The sequence below is a fragment of the Cebus imitator genome, unplaced genomic scaffold, assembly GCF_001604975.1.
Source record: "Cebus imitator isolate Cc_AM_T3 unplaced genomic scaffold, Cebus_imitator-1.0 Scaffold118, whole genome shotgun sequence".
Classification (NCBI taxonomy): domain Eukaryota; kingdom Metazoa; phylum Chordata; class Mammalia; order Primates; family Cebidae; genus Cebus; species Cebus imitator.
Window position 1 is genome coordinate 763,503 of NW_016107433.1, and position 23,286 is coordinate 786,788.

Sequence of the window (23,286 nt, forward strand, 5' to 3'; positions counted from 1 at the left end):
AGTGCTGAGATTACAGGCATGAACCACCACGCCCGGCCATAAGAGAAATGTTGTGGAAAGGGATAGGGGCTTGAGGTTCCCAGTGGGTGAGGCCAGCGCCCAGTACACTGCTCTGCTGGGGACAGTCGTCAGTTGCTACATCTATGGTGCCCAGCACAGGGCCCAGCACACAGTGGGAACTCAATACAAGTTTGCTGTCTTTCAGGCCAGGGAGCAATGGGGTCCAGGACCCTGGCTGCTGGCAGGAAGAGGGACCTTCTGCCACTGTGCCAAGAGGAGGCGTGGTGGAGGTGAAGGCGTGAAGCAGAGTGCAGGGTGGGGGCTCCTTGGGACACTACAGCCTCTGAGCTACAGAGGGAGGAAGAGGTAACAAGTGAATGCTGACTGCCCTGTTCCAGGAACCCAAATACAGTCAAAGGACAGAGTGTGAGGGCTCTTGGAGTCTGCCACTTGGTATCCCCTACTTTAGACATGTGTTCCCCGCTCCTCAATCCAGCAGCCAGTCAGTTACTGGCCCTTTATCTCCTTCAGAGCCGTGCTCTCCCTACAAGGCCAGCAGAGGGTGCTAGTGAGATGCTGGGCTGCGCTGGAAGAGACCAGAGCCAGCCTGCCATGCTCTCACCCACCCCTCTGTCCTCCAGAGCCTGGGGAGCGCTAAGGGTTTGGTTAACCAGGTTTCTGACCAAGGAGGGCTGGAGGCTGGGACAAAGGACTAAGGGAGGCTGTGGGCTGAGGGCTTAGGAGCGAGTGTCTCAGGGGCTCTGCTCCTGGTCACCCTTCATTTCTCTGCCCTGCCAGGCTTTATCTCCTGCCCATTTCCCCTCTCCCCTTCTCTTCCCTGGAGGCCCCTGACAGCCTAGACTCCTGGTTCTGGCAGAGGCTGGTTTTCTGCCCCTAGGCAGGCACAACCTGGCACCAGGCCTCAGACAGGGCTGGGGTAGCTCCTCCCAGCCATGACTGACCTAACCACCTTGTACTTCTAGAACATCTCCGCCTAATAAGGCATAAGGGGTCGGCGGCTGAGGAGGCCACAGGAGCTACAGCATAGGTCCTGGGAAGGAGGAGGCCTGGGCTAGGATGTGGGATGAATGGGTGGGGGGTAGTTTATATAAAAATGTGGCAGATGGTCCAGTCCCACCAAGACCCAAATCCCATAAGACTAAATGGCTCTGCCTGAAGTGGCATGACGTTCCAGAAACTGAGCTGGAAACAGCCCCTTCCTCATCCTAACCACCCTATACTCTTCAGCCAAATGCAAATCCCAACATCGCCTCCTGGCAAGTCTCCCTCCCCATGGTGGCCTTCACGGTTCCCTCCCAGGACAGCGTAGGACCCTGCTTCTGTCTCTGTCCTTATCTTGCCTTCCTGCCCCATCCCCCTACTCTTCAACACCTGCTCTAGCAAGTGCTGGTTCTGTGTCACCTTGACCTTGAAAGCTCCCCAGGACTCTCATCTCAGCTTCTATTCCCTTCCCCCACTTCCAACAGGAAGACTTTAATGGACTGAGGCTGGAGAAACCACAGCCAGGCTCTTGGTGGGGCGGCTAAAGCTGGGGGGTCCGGCCAATCCAAGCTCTACAGTTCAAATCAGGAAGTCAGGCCAGGGACGTTGTGTCTGCCTCCGAGCCTGGGCCATACATCCACGGCAACAGGAATCAGTGACTTTGGAAGAGGATGTTTCCCTGAGTTTCTAGAGTCAGGATGACCCAGACCGAAGGACAGAGAATTACCAGAAACACACACAACGCACACAAATGTACTCACTTGCACACACAGGGTCATGGCATAGGTAGTGACACAACCAAATGGCTTGGACAAGCCATGGAGTCCCATGGACACAAGTGTTTACAAACACAGGCACGCAAGGTCGTGTACCCAAGGTCAGGCAAACACACACCCTTCTCATTCAAGTCCTGCCTCCCAGAGCCAGGGCTCGCCTGTCATCTGTCCTTAGGAGGACGGATAGGTGAAGGCACAGGAGTGGGTGGATCTGGGCAAAAGGGGTCCTCCACCCAGAGCCTCTCCCTTTAGGTGGGTCTGGCTCCCAGCCCCCCACATCCCCCATATTTCCCTGGCCCACCAGGGGGCTGAGTCTGGTGGCAGAGAGAGCTTTGGAGGAGGCATTGCCCTGAAACCCTGGCAGAACCTGGGCACCTAAGAGAGAATGAGCAACAGGGCTAGGAGGTGTGACAAAGAGTTCACAACCTCCCAGGACCTTGAGAGGGCAGGGATGAAGCACTGAGCAAGGCCTGGAGGCCCATGGGAAGCAGGGACCCCTCTGTGATGGGCACATCTACTCCTCTCAGAATCACGCCTGCCGCCAGGTACTGGCACCAACTCCCAGTGCCTGGCAGAGCCCTGGCATGGATGCTAGGCACAAAGTGCCAGACACGGGGGTGGGCAGGGTGGGGGGCCACTGGGCCACACACAAGCATGGAGACCTTCACACAGGCAGGCAGAAAAATCCACCCACACTCATATCACTTATTTTACCCCCGGGGGTGCAGGTGTGTAAGGCAGAGACCACCCTGTCCTAGAGGCTGCCTTCATGATGCCCCACTGGCCTGGCTCTTGAGGCTAGCAGGGGTGGGGCATAGGTAATGGGAGACCTAGGTGCTTTCTCTGACACCCTACCCCCCACGGACCCCCACACACATACATTTGTGAGGCAGGATGTCGGGTTGTCAGTCTTCAGAGGTAAGCCCTGGAAGGAAAGGGAAAGACGGGACACAGACTCCAAGAACTGGGAGCGGTCGTCCTGCTTCCCCGCCAGCCCCTGCTCGCGGTTTTGTGGCCGCGAGCTGCTCTGGGGTGAGCGCGCCTTAGGGTGTGTGCACCAGGGACCTAGCGCCGCGCACCACGTGGGAGAGCGGCGCGTGTGTGAACGCGGGCAGCAGCGGCAGAGGGGACCGGGTGAGAACCGGCTGGTTCCCGGCAGTGTTCCTGCAGGCTTGGCGGCCGCGGCGGTGCGATCAGGAAATGGCACCGGGATGCCAGTTGTGCGTGTCCTCAGGTGTGCCGAGCAAGTGTGAGCAGCATGTGCTCACCTGAGCGCTGCGGCTCGGCGGCCCCCGGCGCTTGGGTGGGGGCGCGGAGGGGAGCGGAGGCCGGGCACCCGGGCTGGACTAACTGGCCCTCTCCCTGCAAGTCTCGCAGCCAGGCGGCTCCTCGAGCGCAGCAACTTTGGGACTTCGTTCTGGCTTCTTCCAAATCGAATCTGATCGAGGGGGAGGGGAGGGGGGGGCACCTGCCCTGCGGAGGGTGCTGGGAGAGAAGTGGAGGAAAGCCCCACCCCCTCCCCGCCCGCGCCCCGCCCTCTCCCCCGCCCCCAGGGCTCTTTATAAGCTCGGCCCGAGGGCTAGCGGAGAAAGCCAGTGACCCTCCGGCGCCCCAGGCCGGTGTTTCCCCGCACTCGGCGTCCCGGCCCCGACTCGCTCTCTCTCAGCTCCCCGGTCCGGCCCTCCCCGCCCCGCCCTGCCCCAGCCCACAGGGCCACCATGGAGCGCTGGCTTTGGCCGTCGGGCGGCGCCTGGCTGCTGGTGGCTGCCCGCGCGCTGCTGCAGCTGCTGCGCTCAGACCTGCGTCTGGGCCGCCCGCTGCTGGCGGCGCTGGCGCTGCTGGCCGCGCTCGACTGGCTGTGCCAGCGCCTGCTGCCCCCGCTGGCCACACTCGCCGTGCTGGCCACTGCCGGCTGGATCGCGTTGTCCCGCCTGGCGCGCCCGCAGCGCCTGCCGGTGGCCACTCGCGCGGTGCTCATCACCGGTGAGTGCGCGGGGCGCGGAGCGCGGGGACTCCAGGCTCGAGGGCGGGACTACACTACAGGACTGACTCTGCATGGGCATGGCCAAGGCGGGTTCCCCAGCGCAAGATTGGGAGAGTTCTCCTCCCCTGGGTGCAGGGAGTGAGCCAAGTAGGGAGCGCCGGGCACCTCCCCAAGCCCGGGTTCACTACCTGCTTCTACGGGGAGTGTTGGAGGGAAGGTGAAGCAGGGAGCGGGCAGATTAGAGAAGGTAATTGACTGGTGGCTGAGAAAAGGGAGCCTCCTGGAGTTTGCGAGTTTATGCCATGCCCTTTTCCAAGAGAGCAGTCTTCGGAGGCCTTGAGAAGGGAGGATCGTTACCCCTTGAACTCTGCCTGACGCCCCCACCTGAGACACCCTATCTCCCATTCCCTGGGGCCAGAGGGCAGAGCTTAGATGGGGACCTTCCCTACCCCACCCATCCCCCACTGGCTGGGATCCTTGGAGTTGAGAAAAGCTTGAGGTCACCATGAGGGGCAACTGGACATTCGGCGATCTGTCTAGCCACCCACTGCCAAACTGCTGAGGCAGCAGTTTGCAGCGTGCACCTGGCACCCCACCCCAAGCCCTCCTGGTCCTCAGTGCCCAGGAAGGAGCTCTTGGAAAGCTGGGCTCAGGTGCCTCTGGCTGCCTGGCTGAGCTCCTTTGTCTGGAGCAGGGAATAAATCTGTCACCAGCAGGAGGGAAGGGGAAGGGGGGCTGGAGGCCCGGCCGGAAGTGGGGAGGGGGAGAAAGGCCAGGGGGCACTGACTCCATTGCATGGGGGGAGGGGCAGCCTGGTCTCTCCCCCAACACCCATGGCTTTGGACAGGTGCTCTGGGCTGTCCTTGCACTGGGCCTTGGCTGGGGCAGCCAGCAAGCTGGCTTCTCAGAGACCTCAGTCTAGTAGGGGCCCTGTGTGATCAGATGGGGCAGGGAGAACTTTCCGGAGGAGGAAATCCTTGAGTGGGGCCTCGGAGGATGAGTGGAGATAAGTGGAGCATGAAAGGTATCTCGGATCAGAGAAAGGATGTGGGACAAAGGCTTAAGGCAGGAGTACACATGGCCTCTTTAGGGGACAGCCAGTCTAGCTGTGGGGGCGGGGAGGGGGGGACATGAGGTTGTTTCCTTGGGAGGGGCCACGAATCAGGTAAGAAGCCAGACTGCTGAGGCAGAGTAGGGGGGAAGGAAGCGCAAGGGCCGTGCACTCCAGCAAAGATGGTAGAGATGGGGCAGTGTTTGGGCTGGACAGGAGAGACCCAGGTTCCAGGAGCAGTTTGAAGCCTCAGGGGATCCCAGTTTCTGGGGTTTGAGGAAGGAAAGCCAACAGACACCACTGGTATGAAGCAGGGGCCAGGATGTGGGCTCGGCCTCTGGGGACAGGGCAGATCCCCTCCTGCTTTCTTAATCTGTGAGCCACTTCAACAGGTCCCAGGCCATCTGCAGGTACTAGAGGCCTACCCAGGCGGTCTTTCCTGAGATCTCACCTCAGGCCTTTGTGCTGCTGCTGTTGCTTCTGGCCTTGAGCCTGAGAAAGAGGTGAGAGAAGGGATGCTTTCTCTGACTTGGGCTCCCCCAATCTCTGGTTGCAAAGCTGGGGTTGGGGGAGAGAGGACCACCAACCTGCCCTGTACAAGCATCAGGAGGTCTCCAAGCTTCCCAGGGCCTGAACACTTGGGGGCTGTCTCTCAACACCCGGCTGCAAGACAAGTAGGTGACCAGGCTCGGCCCCACCTGCCAAGAACACTGTGTCGTGGGCCCGCCGGAGCTGCTACTCCCTCTGCCCCTCCTAAGAATGCTCTGAGAACCACTTGCCAAGGCTACTGCTGGATCTCAGCCGTGGGGTCAGTTTGGGCTGAGGATCAGGTGCCTGTGTGCACGCAGGTGCACATGTGTGCGCCAATGGGTGGTAGGAGTTGAGCCCATTGTGAGATCAGCCAGCCAGGCTGGAAGTACCTACAGGTATCTGAGTGTGTGGATGTAAACAAGAGGGTGTGCAAGATGTGGGTGACTGTGTTGGGACCACAGAGCGGAGGCCTGTGGTCAGCTCTGCTCAGAACTGGGAGGTCCATTTCCATTGGGAGGGCCTGTCTGCTCTGAAAGGAACCCGCATGCAAGTGCATGCATGCATGCGTGTGTGTACACACACACACACACACACACACATACACACACACAGCTTTCCTACCTCTCCAAGGCCGACTTGCCTGAGAAGGATCCATTGTCGTCAGCATGGGCGGGAGCCGCACACAGCCCTGCTCAAAGCCCCCTGCCCAGTGCTGTTCTCAGCAGAGGGAACGGAGCTGAGATGGGGAGACAGTAATGAGGGGTCCAGGAATTAGGAAGAAGAGTTGCTTTGCAGCTTCTATTTCAGAAGGGGGTAGGGTTGAGGGCCAGGGGTGGGAGCAGGGGGGGCAGGGCAGAAAGCCACCCACCTCACTAGCCTTTCCCCTTCCCTCACTGGCTGCCCATGGAGCCAGGATCAGCATGGGAACAATCAAGGAGGCAGGGGCTTATCAGTACTACAGACCCCTACACTGGCGCTGCCTGGTGGTTCTTCTCTCACATACCAAAGACAGAAATTAAACCTCCAAGAGTGATAACTGACCTCGGTCACACTTGGTGGGTGTGGGAAAGGATTCAAATGTAGGTCTGTTCTCTTCTCCATCCATCATGGTCCCTGTTCTGGAGGCAAGTAGTCTGGGGCTTAGAAAACACCCCTGTTGCCACTGATTGGAATTCCAAGGGTCTGGGTGAAGTGGGGATGGGCCTCCAGCTTGCCTCCAGCCTGAAAAAATAGTAGAGGGTGTTGAGGCTGGGAAGGGAGGTGGGGCTCAGGTTGTATGGGGCCTGAGTCAGGGAGCTTGGGCTCCATTCTGAGGACTGTGGGCAGCCTTGGAAAGGTTTGCACCAAAGAGGGATATTGGCATTTTTGGAATGATCCCTCTGGCTGTTTAGGTAGAGAAGGGCTTCAAGAGGGCAGGAAGGGACAGGACTAGAGAAGGGGCTGCTTCAGAGTCCAGATGAAGGGAAGAGAGGCCTGGCAGTCAGAAAGGAAGAGAAGCTGGATATGGTGGCTCACACTTGCAATCCCAGCACTTTTAAGACGCCAAGGTGGGAGGATCGCTTAAGCCTAGGAGTTCAAAACCAGCTTGGGCAACACAGCGAGACTCCATCTCTGCAAAAAAAAAAAAATTTAAGAACCAGCCAAGCGTGATGACACATGCCTGTAGTCCCAGCTACTCAGGAGATGAAGGGAGGGAAGGGAGGGAGGACTACTTGGGCCTGGGAGGAGCCAAGATCACGCCACTGCACTCCAGCCTGGGCAACAGAGCAAGACCCTGTCTCAAAAAAAAAAAAAAAAGAGAGAGAGAGAGAGAAAGGAAGGCAGGCTCTGTGCTCTGTGCTAATAGTGTGCCTGTGAGCTGTGGCCTAAAATCAAGCAAGCAGAACCATATTGGGGCCTGGGACTGTCCCTGACTTGACCTGCATGAATTTGGGAAGCAACTTAGCATTACTAGGCCTCAGTTTCCTCTTCTGTAAGCCATGTTGATGGGGTAGCCATGGGGAGTCAGGCAGATGACAGCTGTCATAGAGTTGGTGCCCAGGGTTCAGCTAGAGAGGCAAAGCCTGTCAGAGATAGGCCTGGGGAGGGAGTTAGGGTTGTTGATTGCTGGTGGCTTCAGTGTGCAGGGCAACATAGTGAGAAGCAGGGGCCTGGATCCCATCCAGACCCTGGTGATTCTGGGGTTGTCTCAGGCTGGGCTGGGCCACAGTGGAGTTCACTGACTGCTTGCCCTGGCCAGGCTGTGACTCTGGTTTTGGCAAGGAGACGGCCAAGAAACTGGACTCCATGGGCTTCACGGTGCTGGCCACTGTAATGGAGTTGAACAGCCCCGGTGCCATCGAGCTGCGTACCTGCTGCTCCCCTCGCCTAAGGCTGCTGCAGTTGGACCTGACCAAATCAGCAGACATTAGCCACGTGCTAGAGTTCACCAAGGCTCACACCACCAGCACTGGTCAGTGGCAAGTGTCCACCAGGAAAGGGCATGGCAGGGCGGTGGAAAGGACATGGGCTGGGGGGACTGGAGGCTTGCTCTTGGGCTGACCTGAGGCTTCCCTCCTCTGCTCTGTGACCCCAGGCCTGTGGGGCCTGGTCAACAATGCAGGCCTCAATGAAGTAGTAGCCGATGTGGAGCTGTCTCCGGTGGCCACTTTCCGCAGCTGCATGGAGGTGAATTTCTTTGGCACACTCGAGCTGACCAAGGGCCTCCTGCCCCTGCTGCGCAGCTCAAGGGGCCGCATCGTGACTGTGGGCAGCCCAGCGGGTGAGTGCCCTCCCCACAGGAGCAAAAAGGAGCCCCCTGGGGTGGGGGAGAGCTCAGGGAGCCCCTTGCCAAGGCTTAGCTGCCCCACTCCCAATCCATACACAGGGGACATGCCATATCCATGCTTGGGGGCCTATGGAACCTCCAAGGCAGCCGTGGCACTGCTCATGGACATATTCAGCTGTGAACTCCTTCCCTGGGGGGTCAAGGTCAGCACCATCCAGCCTGGCTGCTTCAGGACAGGTAGGAATCAGGGCTGGGGGTGGGATGGGTATAGGGAACAGAGCTGGAAATGGTCTTACGGGGCGGGGCAGGGGGCATGGCTTTGGTTGGGTACTTGGTTTTGGCTGGAGACCTGGCTCGGGTTAAATAGATCTAACTGGCTTTGGCTCCCCTAGCTGACCCCACTCTGACCTTGCCACTCCTTCCCCAGAGTCAGTGAAAGACGTGGGTCGCTGGGAGCGGCGCAAGCAATTGCTGCTGGCCAGTCTGCCCCAAGAGCTGCTGCAGGCCTACGGCAAGGACTACATTGAGCACTTGAACGCGCAGTTTCTGCGTTCCCTACACCTGGCCTTGCCCGACCTCAGTCCGGTTGTAGATGATATCATAGATGCGCTGCTGGCAGCTCAGCCCCGCCGCCGCTATTACCCCGGCCAGGGCGTGGGGCTCATGTACTTCATCCACTACTACCTGCCTGAGGGCCTGCGACGCCGCTTCCTGCAGACCTTCTTCATCAGTCACTGCCTGCCTCAAGCACTGCAGCCTGGCCAGCCTGGTGCTACCCCACCGAAGGACCCAGCCCGGGATCCAAACCTGAGCCCAGGTCCTTCCCCAGCAGTGACTCAGTAAGCCGTGTGCACATGTGGCCTAGCCACTGCAGCACAGGAGGCTCCATGAGCCCTTGGCTCTTCCCTGCAAACCCTGAGTATATTATGATCCCCCAAGTCTGTCCCGGACCCTCGCCTAAAAAATCCCACCCCTACCCGGCACCCACTGCCAATGCCCAATCCAGGCCCGGTGAGGCCGAGGTTTCCCAGTGAGCCTCTGCACTTCTCCACTGCCCAAACAGACCCTCCTGGCACAATGCTCTACCCTGCAGCTTGGAGAACTCTGCTGGATGGGAGTCTCATGCAAGACTTCACTGCAGCCTTTCACAGGACTCTGCAGATAGCGTGTCTGCAAACTAAGGAGTGACTGGGTGGGTTGGGGACCCCCTCAGGATTGTTTCTGAGCACCAGTGCCTCAATGCTGCAATTGAGGGCTAAATCCCAACTGTCTCTTGACTGGCTCAAGAATTAGGGCCCCAACTACCCACCCCTAAGCCACAGGGAAGCACTTACTCTACTTTCCAATTGCCACATTTTAAATGAAGACAAATTTTTATTTCTTCTAGAATGGGACAGATGCTATGTTTTGAGGGAGTGACTGGATGGCTGGCTGAGTGATACGGTGTGGCCGTGTGACAGGGTGGCAACTCCTGGGGCTCAGCATGGGGGCTGGGACTCCCCTGGTAGACTGTGGTTCACACCTCCCCCTCCTCCACTGACCTCAGGCAGATCATTTAAGAATCATGGGTTTCCTCACAGTGAAATGGGGGTAATGACTCTGATCCTAACTGTTTGAAGCAACCAGGGAGGCCGGGGTCCCTCCAGGGCCATCACCCAAGCTCCCCAGGCCTGTATGCATCTGAGCCTCTAGCAGAGGAAGGACCTATCTTCCTGGGACTTCCCAACCCTGAAGAATCTGGGCTGCCGACTGAGGGAGGGGGGTGGAGGCTTAGGCAGGGGTACTTAGCAAGGTGGGGGTCACAAGGGAAGTTAGGAGTCATGGAGAAGTACTAGGGCCTAAAGGAGACAGCAGACAGTTGGGCTTAGAGAGGGCAGTTTTATTGTCTCAGAGGGGCAGGGCTGAGGGAGGGAGTGAGGAGTAACATCCTCCAGGCCCCAAGGACACGCACACTATCCTTCCCATGGGCCATGGCTCTGGAAGTGACCCACAGAGGCGAGAGGAGGCTCGCACTACCCCCCGGGTTCTCAGGCTAGGGAGGAACATGAAAGTGACCACATGCTTCTTAAACATGTCATCGGCTGTAAACACAGGGCTGAGGGGGCTTCCTTGCTCTGGAGGGGGTCTTGGTCGATCCTTGGTGGGGGGTGCCCAGCCCCTTTTCAGGCCTACAAACAGTCTCCAAGAGGGTCAGGGGAACTGGGCAGCTGCTAGGACAGTGTGCTACACCCTGGGCAGGCAGGTGAGCCACAGGCTTGCCACAGACCACACACACACACACACACACACGCACGAGTGCAACTGAGAGCCTTGGGCCCGGATGCTAGAAGATAGGGATGTAGTTGTCAATCTTGGCGCGGTGGCGTTGGGCGATGCACTCAGCGATCCACACAATGTTGCGACACTCCTGCTCCTTGAGCTTCACAAAGGCATAGAAGACACCAAAGTGGAACTGGTTCAGGAAGGCCAACTTGTTCAGCTTCACCTGTAGACACAGGCAGATGTAGTGTCCAGGTGGCCATGGCCACAGAGTGAGGTCTAAACCACCAAGTTGGCCTCCCTCTGACAAGCAGGCCCCGAAGACTCACCTCATGCTCAAAGAATCGGTCCTCCAGCGTCTTGTCTCCGGGGTTGCTACCTGCACCCTCGAAGAGCAGCTTGTACTCCTGGCCAGGAGGGTGGGGGGGAGCACGAGCATGAGGGTGCTGGGTGGGGGTGCTCAGTGACAACACACCCACCCACCATCCTGCCAGCTAGGGCACTCACCGGGTAGTAATCGGCCACGTTTTTGACCTGTTCATAGTCATCAGCTCGAGCCAGCTGTGCCAGGCCCTCAGGATAGAGCCGCCCACAGTGTGGAAAGAGCTTGGCACGGTCCTCTTTGGACAGCTCTGTGCCGAAAGAATTGATGGTGATGATGAAGGCGCGGCGGTCTGCTTCAAACTGTGGAGCCGGTGCACAGGCAAGGAGAAAGGGAGGAAGAAGGAGGCAGTAGCTAGTCAGCTGGCAGAGACTCCCCCAGGCCAGGGCTAGTGGGCACCAGCAGGCAGGAGGGCAGGCAGGCACTCACCTCTAGGATGGGGCACATGGCATCGGCTGTAGTCCCGCCCAGTAGGGTGCAGAACTTGTAGAAGGACTCCAGGTAGGCCTGTGCAGAGCATGGAGCTTGCTCAACACAGGCAAGGAGGCTCTGGAGCTCCCTCCTCCCCTCCCCAGCCCTTCTCAAGGTGGGTACAAACACACCCACGGCAGGGGAGCCAGGGCAGCCCTTATGGCAAAAGCCCATGAAACACTTCTGTGAATCAGCCAAGTGGCAGCTGCCTACAGCCTCCCATCCAGGAGTGCCAGGGAAGGGCCCAGCTGGCTGTCTGCTTCAGGCTGCAGTCTCCTTCACCCCCGCATCTCACAGAAGGCCAGGCTTGCAGGGGTCCTCTGACATCCCCCTGCTGCTCTGCCTTCCTTTTTTTTTTTTTTTTTTTTTTTGAGACGGAGTTTCACTCATGTTACCCACGCTGGAGTGCAATGGCGCAATCTCGGCTCACCGCAACCTCCGCCTCCTGGGTTCAGGCAATTCTCCTGCCTCAGCCTCCTGAGTAGCTGGGATTACAGGCACGCACGACCATGCCCAGCTAATTTTTTTTGTATTTTTAGTAGAGACGGGGTTTCACCATGTTGACCAGGATGGTCTCGATCTCTTGACCTCGTGATCCACCCGCCTCGGCCTCCCAAAGTGCTGGGATTACAGGCTTCAGCCACCGCACCCGGCCTCTGCCTTCCTTTTCCCCAAATCTTTCCAAACCTCCCCTTCCTCAGCCTCAGAAAACAAGGTGTGGCCGAGCGAGGTGGTTCACATCTGTAATCCCAGCACTTTGGGAAACTAAGGTGAGTGGATCATGAGGTAAACAGTTCAAGACCAGCCTGGCCAAGATGGTTAAACCCTGTCTCTACTAAAAATACAAAAAAATTAGCTGGGCGTGGTGGCAGTCACCTGTAATCCCAACTACTTGGGAGGCTTAAGCAGAGAACTGCTTGAACCCAGGAAGCAGAGGTTGCACTGAGCCGAGATTGCACCACTGCACTCCAGCCTGGGTGACACAGCGACACTCCATCTCAAAACAAACAAAAAAACAGGTGTCTGTGGGCTGGTGAGGGAAGGTCACGCCTAAGAATCCACAGGGATGGAGGGAACTGAGTGCCCCAGGCCCTCTCTGCACCCTCCCTTATAGAACACCTCCTCCTCCCATCCTCCAGGCAGCCCCTCAGCATCACAGCAGGAACCAAATTGTCAGGCCAGTTCCTGCTGAGGGATGGTTATTGCCTACACAGACGTCAGCTGGGCACAGTACAATGGTGGGCACATGGGCTGCGGATGGGAACAAGCACTTCCTACCCAAGCAAATTGGATCTGCTGGGCATGAGGAAAGAAGAGGTAAGCCCAGGCTCCAGGTCCCTCCCAACGCTAACTCACAAAAGCAGCCAGGCTTCTTTCCGACACCTCTCCATGCCAAGGAAGGTGGATGATTTTACAGGCCCCATGGGGAGCTCCCCTGGAATGGCTACCCTTCACTCAGACCTCCCTGGTCCCATCTGCTGGCATGGGCTCAGAGACTGGCTCCATAGGCTAAAGACTATACTTCCAGGTTGCAAGCAAGGGCTGGACGGCATGGAAAGCTTTTCAAACTGAGGTCTGACCTCCAAAGTGTGGAGATCTTTCCACCAACCACCAGCTAACTTGGGCTCAGGCTCTGCTGCTCCAAGAGAGACAAGATGAGACCCAGGAGTCCGTGAGCCCAGGCATGCCCTGGCCAGCAATGCTGGACAAGCCCAACTCAGGGGAAGGCCTGAGAGGGACCTCTGGGATCACAGGAAACAAAAATCTAGGACAGGTCATGGAGTAAGAAGCCTAGAAGAAAGAGTTGACCTCAACACAGAGGATCACAGGAATCAGAGGACCTGAGTGGCAGAGACAGCTGCCAACTCCTCCCATGGCTTCATGGTACCTTTCAGTCCCTCTAGGGGTCTGTCCCCAGCCACCTCCTTCCCTATGGCCAGTCAAGCTGGCTATATAAAAAAATCCTAAGGCCTGCCCCAGTGGAGCCTGCACTTCCTATCTGTCGGGGAAGTCACCAACCAGGTCTTGGGATCCATGCCTTGCTACCCATCCAATTGCTTAACCAATGTGTACCAATCCTAGGAGAGGCTGACCCCAGGGTCAGTGAGGCTGGTGGGACTCTCCTCTGGAGGTTAGAGCAGCTAAAGAAACTGGCAAGATCCCAGCAACCCAGGTACCAAGGTCACCTTCCCACCCCACCCTGTCCCCTGCAGTCTGCCAGTCCACGGCTGCTGCACCAGCTGTCTACTGTTCCCACCCGCTGGGCGGCTGAGGGTCCACCTAATCTCCCATCTGTGGCCACCGGGCTGGGACATCGCCTGATGGGCTGGCAGTCCTGGCACAACGCCCACAGCATTGGGTCTGTGTTTACGAGCTAGTGCCTGGGCAGCCCTCGCCAGCAACACCAGCTAGAACCAGTCAGCCCCGGTGAGGGTGTGGTTGAGGCTGGGGGACAGCCGCACCCCTCACCCTGTTTCAGGGCAGGAAACCTGGCAACAGGCCAGCTAGGCGTGCGCACGCACATGTGTACACACACAGTCACACACACACACACACACACACACGTGCTCTCAGCTAACTGGCTGGCCTGCGCCCTATTAGCAGAATGGGTGAGAGCGCTCACTTTTGCAAACAGGCTGAGCCAGGTGTGATCCCTGGTGCTGCCGGCGACTTATCATGTGGCTTTAGGCAACCCACCCTACTTCTCTGAGCCTTCGGTTTCCTCATTTTCACATGAGGATAATGACACTTTCCCAGTTCCAGAGGACTAAAGAAGCTGACAATATTCTTACCTCTGGTCTCAGGCCCTCTAATCTGCTCTTTACGTTGTGGCTAGAAGGGGCTTTCTGAGCACTCTGCTCTATTGGAAACCTCCATTGGCTGATCCTGCCCACGGGACTAAATTTAAACTTCTGGCCTTACATTCAAAGCCCTGGGTAACTTGATCCCATGCCTGCCTCTTCTTCTAGACCTCTCTCCTGTCCATCTGGAATGTGTCCTTCCACAGCAAACTGCCTGCCACTTGGTCCATGTTCCATGCTTTCCTTCTGCACATGCTGGTCTCTTGCCTACACCACTGCAACCTCCAGGCAGGCCCCTCCCCTATCACCAGACCCTCACTGTGCTCTGGCCCAAGCCCCTGCAGGGAGACTGGAGGGCCTGGGCTCACACTGCAGCTGAATGTCAGCCAGCTCGCTCCAACCAGGGCAGGAGAGGACTCTCACCCAATAGACAGGTGAGGTCAGCAGGTACCTTGGCCAGGGCCATCCTCAGCCCTTCTTTGGGATGTTCCTGCCTACAGCCCCTCTAGGGTCCTGGTGCTATAGCTCAGTGCCTCGCTACAGTCAGAGTGCAGTCTATCCCAAACACCACTAACCTAGCTGGTCTCGGGCTCTTTTTTCTTTTTTTCATTTTAAAACCTTCCTCTCCTCTCTGGTCCCCTGGCTCTTTAATTCTCTGGGCCAGGGTAGTGCTGACCTAGAAATCCTGAGCCCACCTTCTATCTCCAGGTTGCCCAGTCTATGCTATAGCCTGGTGGGAAGCAAGAGGCAGGCAGGGGATAAGGACAGTGGGAAGCAGTACTGACTCCAAGCTTGGGAACCTACAAGGGACATGAGGACCCGGCTATGCCTCGCTGTGTCCCTCCCCCCACCATAACTGAGCACACTGTTGCCTTTGCTCAAGTGCCTTTCCTTGCAGGCAATAGCTTAGGTAGGGCGGTTCTAGGAGCTATGACCTGGGTGATGGCCCGTGACCCTCCTGGATGTGAGGGGAGCGGCCATCCAGGAGCCAGCTCTAACAAGCCGGCGGTGGAGCACCAGCCACTCCTGCTGATCTTATCTGAGCCCACCACAGGCACTATGGGATGGAGAATCTGTTCCACACAGCCTTGTGCCCAGCATGGGAGCCAGAGAGTAGGCAGATAAGCCACCAGGATAAGAGCCTGGAGTATCTGCATCCTGTCCCAGTATCTCTCACATAAATCACTGCCCCACCACTTCCCACAGCCCCACCCACTGGCAGGCCAATCCCCCACCGCTTGTGTGGGGCATTACCTTGTAGAGGGTATTGCGGATGATCTCGATGTTCATCTCATCAAGGTCCTGCTCTGAAATGCAGTCCTGGAAAAAAGCCGCTGGGGAGGAAAGACATGGTGTGAGGGGTGGGCAGGTGGCCTAGGCCAGAATCCTTATGTTCAACTTCCCTACAGGGCACAGAGGGCCCGTGCCACAAGGCCCATAGGGCTAGGTATCGAGGGGTCCCCAGCCTGGGGTATTGCCTTGGAAGTGGCAGAAGCAATGCTCTGGGCCATGCACGCTGACCTGGGCTTCTCCTGCCTCCTTGCTCCTAAAATTGATTTATAAAGGAGGCGGCTAGCCATAACATGATCTAATCACTGCTGGGGCAGGCCCAAGCTTAGACCTTGCCAAAGACAGGCTTGCATAAGAGGCCGTGACATCCTCTTTTCTGGAGGGGCAGTTGTGGATTCGGGGCCTGACGCCTACTTCTCTACATCCCCCAGAAGGCCTGGCACCCACACTTGGAAAACCAGCTACCTCCTTAGGACAAGGAATAAGCCCAACAGCAGGGAGGGCGTGGACCAGTGACCCAGAGCCCAGTGTGGGGTTGGAAAGAGAGGCCAGAGCAGGATAGAGCACCCCCATCCCCCAAGAGGGTCTGCAGACTCACTGGTCTATCTCTTCTTTAAAGACTGAGAAACTGCAGAAGCCACAAACAGCCCAGAGCCACCTCAGAGTTGCTGGGAGAGTCCATGGCAGACAAAGTCAGCAGGTAGGGCTCAGGCCTCTCAGCTGAGAACCTAGTGCAGCTTAGAGCCCTGTGGTTCAACCCTGGTGGCTTCTTGGAGGTGGAGCCCCAGGCCTAGGACTCTGGCCGTGAGGATACTTAGTGCCTTCTCCTCAGCCTCCTAGGCAGGCAGGAGCTGGTACTGGCTAAGGTGGGCCTTGCAGGAAGCTCTTGATTCCCCTTCCCTGGCCTCTGACATGGACTTTGCATCCCGCTGGACACTGTCTGACCTGGCCCAGAGGACCTGCTTGGTGGAGGCAAGTGACACTGTTTGCTTCGTTCCTCTGCCTCACAGGCAGCTAGTCACTCTGCCTCTGCTTAGGCTCCAGCTTGGGGCCATAGTCTGTCGGAGCTCCTAGGACTCCAAGAGACTTGAGCCTCTCTCTCACTCTTCCCCATGAGCTCAGCCCCCCTGTGCACTCTGGGAAATCAGACTGCTTCACAAAGTGAGATAGTCCCAGTCAGGCCTTGGGGTAGCCTGCCTGGCCCAGCAAAAGCAACAGGACAAGAGCAGAAGAGGGGCAAAGTGAGGAGTGAATGAGAGGAGGAAGTTGAGGGGAGACAAAGGTAAGCAGCAGTGGGCAGGTCTCACTTTCTGGCTCAGGGTCACCCCCCAGGTGGTCCACAAACCCCACCCTGATGCACTGATGCTGATACCAATGCCCACCTCCTGTGACCACCACAGCGGCTCACCGAGAGGCGTGTCCACCAGAATGGCATTGTAGAGCTCGGCAGGTGTCTGAGCAATGTTCACGGCCTCCATCTGCTCGAAGCTGCCTAGTGGGTGGCACTTGGGCACAAGCTCAGCGATGGAGCGCTGGTGCAGCGTGCCCGTGATGAGCAGGATCACATTGTCGATCATGTAGCTGTAACTACAAGAGGTGGGCAATAGCAGGGAGCCCATCAGGGTGGGAGCTGGAAAGTCTTGGCATAGCACCATGCCCTTGTCCCCCTGCACAGGTCATTGCCCCTTAACAATGTGCGCTGACTCATGGCTGCTGCAGATAAGCACCAATGTCTCATCTCCCTGCCCACATTCCTCTCAAGCTCCTGACCACCCCCACTGCCAGGGGCATAGGACAGACATAGCCCCTCCCTTCGAGGGGCAGGGGATTCATGCCCTGTGAGGGACTAGGACATAAGTAACTTCTAACAGGACACGGGAACCGGGCACAGGAGGTGAGACATGTAGCCCAGCCTGGGTGACGAGTGTGAGAGCCTGGGAGATTAAAGGGCTGGGAGATGAAAGCGTGTTCTAAGAAGAGGCAACAGCATGTGCAAAGGCCTGGAGGCACTCACTGAGTGACGGATGCATTCGAGGAACTGGCAAGGTCAGGACTGGCAGAGGGAAAGAAAGGCGCAGCAGCTGGCAGCACGGAGCTGCAGCGGGCTGGGGCCAGAGGCTGGCCCTGGACGTTCCTGGCTTTGTTCTGAGCGCTAAGGATCTATAAGTAGGATGTACACAGGGGAATCACCATCCAGTAAGGGTCACTCTGTCTCCCAGTGGGGACAGAGGAGGAAGAGGCAAAGATGGTGGGGGAGGAAAGGCTGAAGAAGGGAGTGGAGTGAAGCTTCTCCGGGGAAAGCCAGGGAGGAGCCAATGGGAGTCCTCTAGAGTGAAGGTCCAGGTCAGGCAGACCTGCAGAGCGCAAACCAGAGATAGAGAACTGCCCTCTTCCTTTAGGGCCTGAGGCCAGGGCTGGGCATACACCCAGGATGGCCTGGATAAGACCCAGAGACCTGAACAAGAAGCTGGGTCAGGTTGATCCCAGGCCGAGGCGCCCCTCACTCTCTGCCCTGCAGGAGGCCAGCTCTGTGGGGTGCATGAGCAGCAGAGGGGGCTGTGGAGCTGGGGAGGGGTGGGACCGCCCAGTTTAGACTTGGCAAGAGACAAGGCTCTGCCTCCAACCAGTTACAAAGGGGCTGGGGCACAAAGTTCTGTGTAGTCACCTGGGGCAGAGAGGGCCCCAGGCTACAGTTAGGCTGCAGTAGCCACAACTATCCTTCAGTCTGTCACCAGAGATGAACTCAGGGTACAAGGGAGCTAAATGAGGCCTAGGGGGAATGTCCTCCAAGATCAGGGTGGGGCTCCTATGGGAGAATAAAAGCTGGGGTGGAGGCTGCTATTCTGAGCTGGACACTGGGCACAGGTTCTGTCCTAGCTTCTGGGTGGGCCAGAGCCAGGCCCCTGCCCTGTGACAGGACCTTGTGCAACCAGTGCTCAGGCTGTCCAGAGAAGACCTTAGTAGGAGGCATGTTCCCCCATACTAAAGAAAGAAAGGGGGGAGGTGGCAGCCCAGGGCCCAGGCCTCAGCTCAAAGCACTGGCCACTGGGGGAGCTCCCACAGGGCCCTCCAGGAAGGCGGCAGGAGGAAAAGGCCCCAGCTCCTGTCCTGGCCTGACCCCCACACCCCCTGCTTGCTGTACACTCTCCCAGCTCCCACCCAGCCTGGCGCCCTGGAAAGACCTTTGCTCTCCTGGGCCTGGGGCCAGGCAACTGCCCTCTCTCCACCCCCAATCTGGCTGGGTCAGCTACAGGATGTGCACTGAGAAGAGGCAGTCCCCCACTCCCAACCCAAACGGAGCGCCTCAGGCAGGGCCCACTTGCAGCTGCAAGCCAAGGAGCCCAAACGGCAGCCTCCTCCTCTCGACCCCACAGTGCTGGCAGAGAAAGGGACCTCAGAGCTCACCAGAGCTTTGGGCCCTGGTCTTCAGCCACAGCCTGCATCTTTTCTACCCTCAACAGCACATACGCCTCCTGCCTATGAGGCCTCCAACATCTCACAAACCCCAGAACCCATGCTATACATGCACCACCCTACAATACTCCAACTGCACCCCATCCAGCCCCAATGTAGCCATAGTGCTCCCTGAGACAGCTACAAATCCCCTGCCCCCAAGTCAAAGGATGCTTTCTTAAACTCTCACTCCCTTTCGGATGAGAAGAGGGAGAAAAGGACACCCCTGAGGCCTACCTTATCCAAGTAATCCCACAACCACGAGCATTACCAGCCTCTTTGTCAGAGTAGATAAGACTCAAAGAGGGACACCACCAGGCCCTCTCACACCACAAGGCAGAGGAGCTCCATGTCCCCACACACACCTCCACCCATGGCCAGTGTCCACACACCTCCACCCATGACCAGGGCCCCCTGCCTGGCTCTAGACACCCCATCTAGTCTCATCTTCTCAGAGGGATCCCCAGCAGCCAGTTTCCTCTTTTTCAACCTTCCCCTCCTTATGCCCATCACTCAGGGCATCTGTTTATGCGGGGGAAATGCTGGGCCTGGTAAGGGCCACTCATAATCACATCACTCCAGCCTCTTCAAGGCCCTCTTCAAACCCAAGCCAGGCCAATCGTGGGCCATCCTTTGCCAGGCCCAGCACTTCCCTTCCCAGGCTGGCTATAAGCTTGTTGATGCTGCAGCCCTACTTTTCTCCCCTGCCAAGTGAGGGGCAGAATCCTCTTTTTCAGGAGATAAGAGGCAGGACAGGCCCGGAAGAGATGATGCTGGCCCAGCAGTCTGCCTTTCTCCCAAGACCGAGGCCTTCAGCAGGCAGGGAAATCCCCCTCCTCCTTGCCTGGCTTCCCCAGCTGCCTCCCTGCCCCCAGAAAGCTACTCCACCATTCCTCCCCTCATTTGGCCTCAATAGGAGGGAATAAGGTTCCAGCTGGTCAATGTCTCCCTCCAGGGGAAGACAGCTGGGGAGTGGAGGGCCGGCTGCCCGCCAGACCAAAGAGGCCCTTGTGGGGTGGGGGTGGGGCCGTTTGTATGTCTCTGCCCAGAGGCCCTCCCTTGCCCTATGCCTTCAAAACTCAGCTTGGGCCCACAGACGTCTTGGGTTGGAGTTTTGGAAGCCATTTCCTCCAAGAAGCCTTCAGAGTCCCTAGCCAACCCTGTCCCTCTGCTGTGCCCTTTGGTGCCACCTGCTGGAACAACACAGCTTCTCAACCCTGGGGGGTTCTAGTGAGGCAGCCACAATGCCTGGGTACTCCTGCCAGCCTGCCCACTGCAGCCCCCAACAGGGTCTCCAGCGAGCTGCTAGTGACAGTATCTGTACTCAATCACGTCTGGATTCTGCAGAGCCCTGTGCAGGGTGGAAAGTGAACAGAAATATCACTGTTTCTGAGCCTTGTCCACCTCTCAAAATTTAGTTTCCCCTATGTACCAACATAAGTGAGGGCCAGACATGGTGGCTCACACCAGTAATCCCAGCACTTTGGGTGGCAGAGATGGGAGGATCTCTTAGCTCAGGAGTTTGAGGCCAGCTTGGGCAACATAGGAAGACCTCATTTCTATTAAAAAATCAAAAAAATTAGCCAGGTATGGTGGCATGCAGTTGTAGTCCCAGATACTTGGGAGGCTGAGGCAGAAGGATCACTTGAGCCCAGGAGATCAAGGCTGCAGTGAACTATGATCATGCCACTGCACTCGAGCCTAGGCAACAGAGCAAGACCCTGTTTCAGAAAAATAAAATAAATAGAAGATGAGGCCAGGCACAGTGGGTCACACCTGTTATTCCCGCACTCTGGGAGGATGAGGCGGGTGGATCACTTGAGGCTAAGAGTTTGAGACCAGCCTGATCAACTTGATGAAACCCCGTCTCTACTAAAAATACAAAAATTAGCCAGGCGTGGTGGTGCACACCTGTAATCCCAGCTGCTCCGGAGGCTGAGGCAAGAGACTTGCTTGAACCTGGGAGGCAGAGCTTGTAGTGAGCCAAGATTGTGCCACTGCACTCCAGCCTAGGCAAAAGAGTAAGACTTCATCTCAAAAAAAAAATAAATAAATAAAATAAAAGATGAGTGAGGTGTGGCCCCAACAGAGATAGTTTGAGCTCTAACCTGCTCATAAAAATCCTGCCTCTTGGCTCACGCCTATAAACCCAGCACTTTGGGAGGCTGAGGTGGGCGATCACCAGAGGTCAGGAGTTCGAGACCAGCCTGGCTAACATGGTGAAACCTTGTTTCTACTAAAAATACAAAAAAAATTAGCCAGGCATTGTGGTACGTGCCTGTAATCCCAACTACTTGGGAGTCTGAGGCAGGAGAATCACTTGAACCAGGAAACAGAGGTTGCAGTGAGCTGAGATCATGCCACTGCATTCCAGCTTGGGCAACAAGAACACATCTCAAAAAAAAAAAAAAAAAAAAAAATCCTGCCCCTCCCCCGAGGCCCACTTGGGTCCTCCCACCTGGTCTGAGCCTTCTAGGCCTCAAGGTGCTCCTGCATGCTTGCCCCCAGGCCCAGGAGAAGAGTGGCAGTGCTGGCACTCCTTCAAGGCAGGAGCCAGGTCTAGCCCAAGACCCCAAAACCACAGCAGCCCTATGGCCCCCAACTGCAGAGTCAGTCCCACCACCAACCCAGAAACAGTGACTATAGATAGCAAGACAGGAACTAGGCAGGGGAGCGGGGGTCAGGGGACCTGATGAACCTCTGTGACCAAGCAGGGCCCCAAGGTTGGGGTGACAGATCCTAGAGAAAAATGCAGATGTGCTGTCAGGCCCCTTAGGCATTTGAGGCCACTGTCCCGGGACAAAGCCTCTTTCCAGCTGCCCACTCCAGGCTGGTGGCACTGAGGCCCCTGACACAAGAGAAATATGGGCCCTCAGATCCCCCAGATGGTGCGGGTTACCCATTCCCAGCCTCTGCCAATGGGCACCTGGGCTAGGCCCCCTCCAGGGAAGCTCACTCATTCAAAGGCAAAGGCCTTCAAGGCCCCTATGGGACTCCCCAGAGGCCACACTCACTCCTCCCACAAGAAGTCTCCCAACTCCTCTTCCAGGGCCAACTCTCTTTAGGGAAAACATCATGGAATGGCCCAGATCAAGGTCCCCTCCAAGACCAAAAAACCCTGATAGACACTATCCCAAGTCACACAGCAAGGTAATGGCTGGGCTTGGGCACGGTGCATATTAACATATTAGTGCCACAAAACCGAGCCAGATCTCTCAAGAACACATGACAACAGTCTACTTTAGGGGCTCTATCTCGCTTAGGCTGTCGGCCCCATGCCAGACATCTGCCTCATGCTAGACTGCTGGCTCTTCTCCAGCCACCTACTCTCTCAGGTGGCCTCTCTCCCCACCTGATCCTGGAGTCCTCCCAATGCTGTGAAGCCACCTGTGACCCCCAGTTCCCTTTGCTGAAGCTGCTCCAGGCACTGTCTATACTATCACTGGCACCACCCCACTGCATCCAGTCTCCCTCCCAGCCCCGGGCCTGGCCCAGAGCAGGTACCGGTTATGTGTGTGGCTGATGGCTGGCCAGGATCTACAAAAGCAGTGGACACAGCCTCTCACATGGAAGGGCAGAGGCAGCTTCGGCCAGCTCCTGCTTTCATCACCTCCTGGCAGAAGCCTGCTCCAGCTAGCCTGGGGCAGCTCCAAAAGCAACTATGAAGCTCTGAGGGATGGAGCTAAGGTGACCTCTGGGATGGTCCCAACCTCTGTCCCCAGCTGGGCCAACTTTGTCTGTGGGCAGTAAGGGCACTGTTCCCTCAGGTGTTCATACCCAAGACAGGGCATCTCGATGATGCTTCTACTGCCTGGAGGACTACACTCTCCTCTCTGGATATTCCTCTGGGTATTTCTAGGGTAGCTTCCTCCTTCCCCCAGTGGCTACCACACCTGGAGGCTGTTGTGTAAGGCACAGAGCCAGGTGTGCCATGCTTACTACTCAGACATGTATAGTTCCCTCATCCTAGAAACTTCCTATCCCAATACTTCCCTTACATGATTTTTCCCTCAGCCAAACTAGCTACCTCCACAGGGAAGCCAATCGTGAGCCCCAGGCTGGGGGAGCTCCCTTGGCACAGGCCCTTCTGGAACGAACCCCTTCCTGCAACACTCCACACACATATTGGGGATGGCCTGCTGGGGCAGAGCGGAGAAGGGAGAGTGGCCAGAGAGGTAGGAGTTAAGTCAGAGAGGCATCACGGGAGGAAGGAAATGGCTAGGGGGCTGGGGGCTGGATACCGCAGGGTGGTCACGCCTGGAGACCTTGGCCACATGAAGGTCATGAGTGGCCTTAGCCAGGGCCTTGTGGTGGCGTGACAGGACTGTTGGAAGTTCGAGGGATGAGGGGAAATGAGAGAATAGACAGTGAATGTAATAGTTTAAGTCTCATGAGATGGTTTGTTAATTATTTGAGCTTGCTTAGGTGCTGAAGAGAAGAATCTGGAAGGAAAGGTGCCTGCACAGAGAGGAATGCAGATGGGTGGCCACTCAGGGTCCAGGGAGTAAGGTGAGGACAC

The 23,286-nt window shown here is 57.3% G+C and overlaps 2 protein-coding genes across 2 annotated transcripts in view; one reads left to right on the top strand and one right to left on the bottom strand.

Annotated features, from left to right (window-relative positions):
* The first annotated feature begins 3,368 nt into the window (after positions 1 to 3,368).
* HSD11B2 (hydroxysteroid 11-beta dehydrogenase 2) lies at positions 3,369 to 9,500 on the top strand. Its single transcript, XM_017539311.2, has 5 exons — positions 3,369 to 3,761; positions 7,584 to 7,796; positions 7,920 to 8,105; positions 8,211 to 8,348; positions 8,539 to 9,500. Exons 1-5 carry the CDS (start codon positions 3,497 to 3,499, stop codon positions 8,952 to 8,954), a joined length of 1,218 nt encoding a protein of 405 aa, XP_017394800.1. The 5' UTR covers positions 3,369 to 3,496; the 3' UTR covers positions 8,955 to 9,500.
* Positions 9,501 to 9,969: 469 nt separating this feature from the next.
* ATP6V0D1 (ATPase H+ transporting V0 subunit d1) overlaps positions 9,970 to 23,286 on the bottom strand; it is a 42,970-nt gene continuing 29,653 nt past the window's right edge. Inside the window, exons 3-8 of the mRNA XM_017539312.2 lie at positions 16,723 to 16,901; positions 15,279 to 15,358; positions 11,182 to 11,259; positions 10,878 to 11,054; positions 10,700 to 10,777; positions 9,970 to 10,596 (exon numbers count right to left, since the gene is read on the bottom strand). Coding sequence (XP_017394801.1) covers positions 10,435 to 10,596; positions 10,700 to 10,777; positions 10,878 to 11,054; positions 11,182 to 11,259; positions 15,279 to 15,358; positions 16,723 to 16,901 — 754 coding nt within the window. The 3' untranslated portion in view covers positions 9,970 to 10,434. The remainder of the gene's footprint in view (positions 10,597 to 10,699; positions 10,778 to 10,877; positions 11,055 to 11,181; positions 11,260 to 15,278; positions 15,359 to 16,722; positions 16,902 to 23,286) is intronic.

Excerpts from the sequence above, each read along its gene's own strand:
- HSD11B2 (XM_017539311.2), top strand. The coding sequence starts at position 3,497 with ATGGAGCGCTGGCTTTGGCCGTCGGGCGGCGCCTGGCTGCTGGTGGCT. Across the intron at positions 3,762-7,583 it reads TCGCGCGGTGCTCATCACCG|GCTGTGACTCTGGTTTTGGC; the intron begins GTGAGTGCGCGG and ends TGCCCTGGCCAG. Across the intron at positions 8,106-8,210 it reads GACTGTGGGCAGCCCAGCGG|GGGACATGCCATATCCATGC; the intron begins GTGAGTGCCCTC and ends ATCCATACACAG.